Source organism: Gracilinanus agilis, unplaced genomic scaffold (assembly GCF_016433145.1).
Source record: "Gracilinanus agilis isolate LMUSP501 unplaced genomic scaffold, AgileGrace unplaced_scaffold20495, whole genome shotgun sequence".
Lineage (NCBI taxonomy): Eukaryota > Metazoa > Chordata > Mammalia > Didelphimorphia > Didelphidae > Gracilinanus > Gracilinanus agilis.
In genome coordinates, this window is record NW_025351910.1 from 1 (window position 1) to 10,534 (window position 10,534).

Genomic DNA, 10,534 nt, shown 5'->3' on the forward strand with positions numbered 1-10,534 from the left:
TATAGATAGATAGATAGATAGATAGATAGATATACACACACACATATTATATATGTATATATAATACACATTATATATACATGATTATTAGTTATTCCTAAAAACCCTGTGAAAGATCTTGGTGTTATTGTATTAGTATTTCCATTTTACAAATGGGAAAACTGAGGCACAGAAAGAGATCATGTGACTTAAAGTCACATATTAAGTTAATGTGTATTAGAACTCACAGCCCCAGAGTTTGCTGTCTCGGTGAGCCATGCAGTCTCCTAGATCCTCTTCCTCCCCAATCAATCCCTGCCCCAAAGAGCCACATGTTTGCCAGGAGACTCTCCAAAGCAGGGCAAGAATCAGAGAGTCAAACCCTCTCACCAGCCTGGCCAGAAGAAAAAGAGGTCTGCTAGCCCTGGGATTTCCCAGAACTCTGAACTTTCCCAAAAGGATCCCACTTTCCTTCAAAGACTAAGTTCCTTTACTATCATAATATATCACTATAGCAGACAATCAAAACTAGATAGTTTAAAATGTTTCACATCCTGCTTTTTCTTAGGCAACCACATTCCCTCACCTTATGCCTTTGAAATGTAGGGGGTATGGAGTCCATTTCATACAAAGGAAATAAAGAATATCATATAAATCCAGACTCATGAGTTAAAAAAGGAAATTATTTTAAATGATACTAATCTTTAACTTGTCAGTTTACCAGTAAATCTCCAAAGACTTGGATTTATCAAAAGAAAGAGCATGAGTGTCAGTAATTATGCTGTCTTGCCAAAAGACCCCAATTCCCTTGAGACAAAGACCTAAGAAACCCACTCACCTTCCATCTGGCAAATATCCCAACAGGGTTGTGCCTACCACCAAAAGGCTGACCCCCGTGACGGCAAGAGCTATCCTGTAAGAGGAAAACAGGTTAGAGGATAGCAAACCACTACATTTGGAAATAATGAATTTGGTACATGGGAAAAACAGTGGATTTCATGAAAACCACCACCGAGATCTGATCACCCAAAGCCTGGAATAAAAAATTTCAACTACTTGTTAGGGTTAGAGGACATCTAGGCTCTAGTCCAGGTATCATGGATCAAGTCTCAGGGGACATTACTTCCAAGGGCAAACTTATCAACTGTTTTCCCTCCCTTAGGCACCCGGCCTGACCTTTCCTGGCTTTAAACCTAGGCAGGAAAACAATCCATCTGCTTTCAGTGATGGAAGTCAGAGCCTGGGAATATTCTCTAATAACCCTTTGGGCTCAAGATCTATTCAGGATAACACATGGTATATAGGGCAAATTTTTAAAAATCTGCATTAAAGACATAAGCTGCAAGGAAAAGGCAATGAAAGCCATGTCCAGAGATGAGCCTCCAATGTTTACTCCCCCTAAACAAGCACTTTGGCTATAAGAATCATATTGGAGAAGATCATGGTATGCTGAGATTCTAGGAGATATTAAGCATAGTCAAACAGATCTAAGTAAGATAAATTCTCGGGAATAACTAGTCTAGACCAAATACTCCCTTTTCTCTCCCTTTCTTGAAAAAGGCTCACATATAGGTCATGTTTATTCATTGGGACTGGGCAGGACTAATTTAAGCTTTTTTCTTCTACAAGTTCCTGCCCTCACCTGAGTGGCAGAAGGAAGCAATAGCGAATCAGCACCCCCAACCCCCACAAGATAGTGAGTCGAAGGCTGATATATTGGAAGTTATAATTGGTTCTGCTCAGCAAGTTCCAGGACTCCAACTCCTCCGCTGAGAACCTCTTTGTTACTTCATCATCCATAATGGTCTCCATTCCTTTTCGGCAGAAGTAGAGAATGTCAGAAAGCTCAAACTCTGGAGTATCCAGGGCCTTACTGCTCCCACTTTTACGTATTTCTTTGATCTCTTCTTCTAGTGAAGTGGGATCTTTTGCAATTATTCCTGAAACAAAGAGACCCTTCCTGTCAAGCAGCATACATACTAGGATAAAGTATAACGAAAGTACTCACAATGCCCACTAGGGTGAGGAGTAGATGTGGAGTTAAAAGCTGCAAGTTCAAGGGGACCTATTAGGGTAAGTTCAAGCACCTTAAGAGCCCTGAGGTAGTTCTTACCATTGGTGTTCGGCTTGTAAAGTTGATAGTTTTTCTCCTTGGCTTTCTCCATTCTTAGAGTGGCCCACTGAAAGAAAATAACAAATGAGGAAAGAATGACCCTCATTCTATTCTATTAAAATATATATGCAAGGGGAAGGTAGGTGACTCAGTGGATAACCAAGAGTTCCTGGGTTCATATCTGGCCTCAGATACTTTTTATGACCCCGGGCAAGTCTTTTAAGCCCAAGTGCCTAGCCCTTACCACTCTTCTACCCAGGAATCAATACTTAGTATCAATTCCAAGTAAGACAGAAGGTAAAAGTTTAAAAAAAAAAAAGTATGTGCAAGTCTTACTTCTAAGTCCCCCGAAGCTAGATGATAATCAAGGCATCTCACATATCCTAAAAGAAGACCCACAGCTTTCATCCAAATAGCACTTTTATCAATTCCTATAAGACCAAAATTTAAATACTAAAATGACAATGGGCTATGGTCTAAAAAAATTGGGATGAATACCATTATAGATTAATAAGCTTCAACCCCACTTGGAACTTTGTGCAACACCAAGGAATCTTAGATCATACAGGAGGCAAAGCACATAAAAAAATCTTTTAGTACTAAACTTTTTTTGGTCTTACCATTCGTACTTCAAGCTCCTGACCAACCTATCTAGCATTGTAACTTGTCTTCAGTAGAGTCCAGAAGCTAAATCTACATCTATAATTCTTGCCCAATGGCAAGAATAAAAAACTCAGTAGAAAGATGTTGATGATCTGGTTATGAGCATCCCTTTCTTAACCCCACCCTACCTCCTCAGGAGTGGATGGTATTAACTCCAATTTGGACATAATGTCATCTTAATTTTAGCCCTGGAACAAATGAAAGCAGGAATGGTTAAGAATTATTAGCCTGTCCTCCTCTGTTTGGAAAGTGAGAAGGCCTGGGTTCTAATACTTTCTCAGAAATATACTAGTTGGGGGAAATGGAAATTTACTAGTGGAATGACTTCAAGGAAGTTACTAACATCCCTCAGTATCAGTTTCCTCATTTGTAATAGTCCTTATACCTTTAAAGGGTTACTATGAAAATAAAGTACAAAAAAATATGTAAAGAAATCTGTAAACATTAAAAGTTTTGCATGCTAGTCATAATTATTATGAGTTTGCTTTTTACAATAGCAAAGTTCCTTTACTGAACTAAGAGGCCCCGGGACCCTAATGTCCAGAGGTAAAGCTCTGGTAACTCAGCAACTATTAGGATTTATTTCGGAGGCTAGGCCCAAATTTTCTAAGCACTCAAATCTAATATCAAATGAGACTTTCACTAATCATTTTAGGAAGACATGGTAGTCACATATCCAAAAGAAGACCACATCCTAAAGTAGGTTCCTAGGTGCTTCTTTTTCAGAATATAAAAATCTTCTTTGCGCCCCTAAATGGAGAAACTATTTTCTAGTCTATTCAGCATCACTTCACACTGTCTGCTTCCTTCTCCTACAAGGAAAAGACAAGCACATTTTAAAGAATTCTCATGATCATGCCATTTTCATTGGTATGGAGAACTAATCTTTCTCCTAAAACAGATCTGCAAATATGTACTGGGCAACTTGGAGCTTTAGAGATGCCTAAGGAACCAGGGAAAGTATGTATATGTCACAAGTGAACCTAAGGCTTCCAGTTCCAAAGCTGGCTCTCTATCTAAACAGACTTGTCTCTGCTGCCCATAGAATTCAGATGCTGCAAAAACATTACTAGGTCAACAAGAAGGCAACTTTTACTATAGTACTCTCTTCATTTTAATAGTAGTATAAATATGTTTTCTCATTTAATCTTCACATGACACATGGGTGTCTTTCTGAAATTCCCTCAGGTATATAACAATAAAAAATGAATCAAAATGAACTTTTCAACAAATCCAGATGCTTTGTGGTCAATATATTTTAAGAAATTGAGAAGGTATGGATGGGTTTATATCTGCACCTGAATAAGGAGTACACATAATGGTTTTATACCGAGAGGATGGAATACCCACCCACTCAAAAGATGTAATAAAGTATTGTCTCTGTACCAATATTATCTAGTTTAAAGTTCTTCCATGGAACTCTTAAGTTAGCTAAAAGGCAGGTACTTTGTCTTAAAAGTTTATCTTCCTTGTGTTCCTGCTGCCCTTCCACCCCATCCCCCACATAGTACACTGCATACAGTAGGCTCTTCATAAATATTTGTTAAATGGAATCTTCCTAGCTATACTTCTTGGGCAACTAGGTGGGATAGTGGATAGAATGCCAGGCCTGGAATCAGGAAGCCTCATCATCCTTATTTCAAATCCTGCCTTAAGACACTTACTAGCTATATGATGCTGGACAAGTTACTTAAACCTTACTGTTTCAGTTTCTCATTTATAAAATGAATGAACTGGAGAGGAAATGACAAACCACTCCAGTATCTTTGCCAAAAAAACAACCAAAAAAACCCAAATGGTGTGACAAAGAGTCATAAATAACTGAACAAGACTTTCTTAAACGTGAGGTTATATTGCTTTGAGGTACTGAAAACTGTGATCAGCTTAGACAATAACACCTGGCCCCAAAGCTTAAAGCCAAGGGTTTCTCCAAAGACCATCTAGAAAAAAGCTGCTTCCATTTCCTCTATCAAAGTGATACTGCTAAAGCACAGAACTATGATATTCCTCTGTTCAATAAACTCTAATGACTCTCTTACCCTCTATAATCCAATAAAAAATCTTCTATTTGGCTTTTAAAGTCTTTCTCACAACCTAGCTCCAACCTACCTTGCATGCTTTTTTTTACCTTATTTCCTTGCCACACACCCTCAACCCCAATCACTCTTTAGTCCAGCCAAATTGGCCAACTTTCTATATTCATTACAAATGCCATTCCATCTTCTCTCTACATCTTTACATAATGTCCACCAATATGTGGAATGCACATCCCTTCCTCACTCTGTAAATGTTAAAATCCCTCATTTTCTTCAAAGCTCAGCTTAGTGTGCTCTCCCACAAATTTTTCTATTTAAATAGATATGTCTCTAACATATATAAGCTCCTTTTGGGCCCGGCTTCTTTTTTTTGACGTATCTCTGTCATCTGGCACAGAACCTGGCTTTATAATTATTAATTATAAATGTTTGATTGACCATTTTTTAATCAGCAAAGGTACCTAAGAATACCAAGTGAATGACAGCTATGTCTAGGTCATTCTGAAATTTTGGGTCATGAGATAGTAGATGCTATATATATACACTGCTTCAACCTCCTACTTTTAATTACCATACCCTAGGGGAGTGTTGGCAAAGCCATGGCATGTGTGCACACCATGTGTGTGGGGTGGAGGTGGCTGGATGCTCTGTTCCCCCTCTCCACTGCTTGAGGACAGTTTTCACGTGCCCCACCCCTTGACCCGGCAGCCCAATGCAAGCACTTCCTCCCTCTGCTGTCTAGGGTAATGTGGGGGGCTCATAGGCAGCTTGAAGGTACAGCTTTGGCACATGATTTCTAAAATGTTCACCAACACTGCCCTAGAGTCATTGGTTCTAAAAGTGTAGTCTGGTAGTTTTTCTAGAAGATCTAGACCCACCTAAAATTATAAATGGAAAGGGTCTATAAGAATCCATCCAATTTAAGTCTCTTATTTGTAAAAATAAGGCAATTATATCTGCTACACCAAGCTCATCTAACTGTAGATTAACAGACCAGTCTAATAGTATGCATTTAAAAAACCAACACCATCATTTTTCAATATAGATTTTAGTCTAAATTACAATAAACAAAAAGCAACATTTAAAAAATGTAGCCCATTACAATAATACTTCCTGAACTAGGCTTCAAAAGACTACATTCACTTGTCAAAAGCGAATTGGGGTAATCTACAAAGTCTCTTAGTCTTTTTGCCTCCAACAACAACTTACACAGTGCTTTGAAGTTTCTAAATTGCTTTCCTCACAATCTTGTAAAGGCAAGTAGTCCAACTATTATTATTATTCAGAAATGGGGAAACCAAAGATCAGGGAGGTTAAATGACCTGCCTAGGATAAAACAGCTCTAGTAATCCTAGGAACAAGGACTAAAAAACAGGTCTTAATGATTACAGATATGCCATTTCTTTATATATTCCACACCTCTCCCAAAAGTGGCTCATGAACTAAAAAGCTTAATATGCCAGGCACAGGAAATCGAGAGGTTGATACCTCTTGATATCAGTGTCTTTTCTAATAAGGCACTATCCAGTGTCACAAATTAATAGTAGATTTCTTGGACTTAATAAAAATCAAGAATCATCCTAACTTACTTGTCTCAAAAAAGAATATTAATTATTCCAACTAATTCTAGAGATTGTTTTTTGCACAAGAGAGAAGAGATTAGGGTGCAGAGAACTCAGGAGGAATTTCTGATATGCTCAAATTTTACAAGGACAAAAACTTTCAAAAATATTACACAACAGTTAATTTATATATATCATATTGGTACAAAATATAAATCAAAAGTGAACTATATTTGTCCATTAAGTAATCCCTGGACAAAACTCTTTAAGAAAGAAACACTTTAAGGATTTTCAGCTTTGGGAAAAAGAAAAATACAAATTCCTACAAGATGAACTGAAAATAAAACATTTCTTTTTTCTATTGTGCTCATGGAATCATTACATGGCAATTGCCTCCTAGGTTAAACTTACTTAAAACTAGGTGTCGGGGCAGCTGGGTAGCTCAGTGGAGTGAGAGTCAGGCCTAGAGACAGGAGGTCCTAGGTTCAAACCCGGCCTCAGCCACTTCCCAGCTGTGTGACCCTGGGCAAGTCACTTGACCCCCATTGCCCACCCTTACCAATCTTCTACCTATGAGACAATACACCGAAGTACAAGGGTTTAAAAAAACAAAAACAAAAAAAAAAACTAGGTGTCTCTTTTGACCAACTTCCTTTCTTCACAACTTACAAGCTGTGTGACCCAGGGCAAGTCATTTTCTCAAATTTTCAATGTCTTCCTATTGGAAAAATGGAGTAATATCTTCCCTACCTATTTTCATATTTTTTTTGAGAATCAAATCATAGAGAATATAAGAAATCACTTTGAAAAGTGTAAAGTACCATGACAAAAAAGTAAGGTAGCATTCTGAATGTTATTCTCATATTAATGATGGTTTAAGAACCACAGGAAAGAGAATGCCTTTGTGAGTACAAAAAAATTCATAAATCAATGCCATTGACAAATCCCCATGCCTCTGGTTAGAAACTTCCAATAATAGGCAACTAAGGTGGAAGAGTCCTAGACTTAAGTCAGGAAAAGCAAAGTTCAAATCCAGCTGCAGATACTAACTAGGTAAATCACTTAACTTCTGTCTGCCTCAATTTCCTTGATAACAAAATGAGTTAATAGCACCTACTTCTCAGGGTTGTTGAAAGGATCAATATCATCAATTCCCAATTCTCATCTCTATCAATTATCTCTTAAGCTGATAAATTCTCAAATCTACCTATCCTGCCCCAACCTATCTGGTGACCCTCTAATCTAACATCTCCAAGTAATCTTCAAATATCTTGAATTGAACATGCAGTAGACATCTCAATATACCAAAAGGAATACAATCTTTCCCACTAAATCTTTCACTCCTCCTACCTTCCCCTATTATTATAGAGGGTAACATCACCCTTCTAAATTCCTCAGGCTTCCAACCTAGGCATCACTTTCTTTTGTACAGACCACTACCTTCTATCCTTTTACACTCTCATCATTCTGGTATAGGCTTTCATCACCTCATGCCTGGAATACTACAAAAGCCTGCTGGTGGGTCTTTCTGTCTCAATTCTTTCCCCACTCTATACTCCTGCCATTAAAGTGATTTTCTTGAAACACAGGTCTAATTATAACTTTTCTAATTCAATCTCCAGTGGCTCCTTATGATCCTGCCAGTGCCTGCAGGCTATATGGCATCCAAATAAGTCTTTCTTAACCTAGCACCTCTGTAAACCCCAATATTTCCAGTCTTCTTATACTTTATTCCCCAAGAAATACTCTTTAATCCAGTGAAACTGATTTCCTGGGTATTTCATGGATAAGACAAACAGATCTCTTGACTCTCAGCATTTTCTCTGGCTGTCCTATGTATAGAATTTCTTCCCACCTCCACCCCAATACTGACTTCCTTGGCTTCTTTTAAGTCTCAACTAAAATCCCATCTTTTGGGATCAGCTAGGTGGCTCAGAGGATTGAGACCCAAGTCCAGAGACAGGAGGCTCTGGGTTCAGATCTGGCTATAGGCACTTAACTGTGTGGCCCTGGTCAAGTCATTTAACCCCCACTGCCTAACTCTTAGTGTTCTTCTGCCTTAAAACCAATTCACAATATTGATTCTAAAATGGAGGGTAAGGTTTGCGTTACCTTCCATCTTAGAATCAATACTGTACACTGGCATTGGTTCTAAGGCAAAAGAGTGATAAGGACTAGGGCAAAGGGGATCAAGTGACCCAGGGTCACACAGCTAGGAAGTGTCTGAGGCCAAATTTGAACCCAGGACCTCCCATCTCTAGGCCTGGCTCTCAATCCACTGGACTACCACCTAGCTGTCCCCCCCTTCAATTATCTGTTCGATGGTTAGTATAGTTTCTGGAACATGGAAGGTGCTTAATAAATCCATCCATCCATCCCTCCCTTCGACTTTGACATATTAAATAAAATTGCAACAGGTACCACATATCCCTTGCAAAACATCTCTCCTGTATCCCCCCATCCTTGCTTTTAAGCTAAAAGAAAGTGGCACCAACTTACAAAAGGATTTTGCAAAACCTATTTACCAGAGCCAGGTCTAGAGTTGGGAGGTTCTAGGTTCAAAGTTGGCCTCAGACACTTCCTAACTGTGTGACCCTGGACAAGTTACTTAACCCCCCATTGCCTAGCCCTTATTGCCCTTCTGCATTAGAACCAATACATAGTATTGATTCTAAGACAGAAGGTATGGGTTTAAAAAACAAAAATCGTTTACTTTGTCTGCTAAATAGGGCTTCTTCTGGATATCCCACAGACATCCCACACATAGCATGTTTAAAATGACATTATCTTCCCCTCAACCTGCCCTTCTTCTAAACTTCCCCTGTTTGTGTTAAGGGCACTACTATCTTCCTAGTCACCCAGATTCAAACCTCAATGTTATCTTCCACTACCCACTGTGTCTCAACCCTCATACCTAATTGATTTGCTATTAAAAATTCTAGGGATAAAGCAAAAAACAGAGAAATTTTGAACAAAACCGATCAAAGTAAGCTTATTTTCATAATGAATAATTGTTACAATCAAGTATTTTGAAATATACAGAATTTTCATTTTCCTCACGAAATACCTTGTCACACCATGAAATGTCAGTGTTTTATAAGAATATAATCTGCAAATGTCTTAAGACATACATATGCTGAGAGAGAAGAAAGACTTTATTCTCATTTGAGGAGGGAAAGGTCAGTGGTAGCTCTGTGATCTTATTTCTAATAAGAAACAAAGATTTGGAGAAATAAATATATCACATGGTTAAATATCTTGCCCTGAGCTTTTAAAATTAAACTAATAGAATTCTTAGCTCCATTCTTTATAGATCTAGTATATATAATGGAACAGAGCCCACTTTATATGATAAGAAATCAAACCTTAGCAAGAACCTTAGAACAGACTCCAACTACTATAAATATAGTAATACTGTTACTATTCTGCTCTGAACACCACCACTTCCTTTCCCTATAGCTTTCTCCATAAATCAGGAAAAAAACACATTAGCTGTAAATGAACTGTTAGTTATATTTCTCCTCCCTTCATTATGTGTCAACACTATTTGTAATATAGCACAACTCACCGCAAAGATTTTTAATAAAGTCTTCATGTAGAGTTTTCGGATACCAAAGGAGACACCAAAAATGGCTGGGACAATGATGAAAACAAGAAGGAGTGTGAAAAGAACTGTCAGAGAAATGCCAAGCAAGTTGACAAACAGGCTATTAAAGGGTAGCAGCAGGAACATGATGGTGGATCCAGACAAGGCCAATGCCCTTCACCCAAAGAGAAACCCTTCAGGCCCTGAAACTTTCAAACTGTCCTCTCCAACAGCAATAGTCTGTGAAAGGAATGAAGTTCCCAAAATTTAACCAACTCCATTCCAAAATTCACATCCTTTCACCATCCGGTATGGAAGGGAAATCAGCAATGGTCCACAAACAGTAGACTGAAGACTCTAGACCACCGAGACCGATCTACTTTGGAGGTGAATAAGAAAGGACAAATATTAGACAAAAGCATTCACGAGTCCAGATTCAGTTCTAGGAGAGTGAGCAGAGGGATCTCTGCTTCTGCTGTCCTTACACTGGTTTTGGAAGTCCTCTCTCATCCAAATGCACTTGGCAGATGAATCTGTCTTGGTAATGCACACCAAGCTGTTATGTCATTGCTTGAATGGCACCAGAAAATGGTCA

At 38.4% G+C, this 10,534-nt stretch overlaps 1 protein-coding gene across 1 annotated transcript; it reads right to left on the bottom strand.

Moving 5' to 3' along the window:
- Positions 1–813: 813 nt before the first annotated feature.
- On the bottom strand, positions 814–10,195 carry LOC123254366 (glycerol-3-phosphate acyltransferase 4). The gene is made up of 4 exons (XM_044683405.1): positions 9,922–10,195; positions 2,093–2,159; positions 1,622–1,919; positions 814–892 (listed from the first exon to the last, which is right to left on the bottom strand). Exons 1-4 carry the CDS (start codon positions 10,084–10,086, stop codon positions 814–816), a joined length of 609 nt encoding a protein of 202 aa, XP_044539340.1. The 5' UTR covers positions 10,087–10,195.
- Positions 10,196–10,534: the final 339 nt, after the last annotated feature.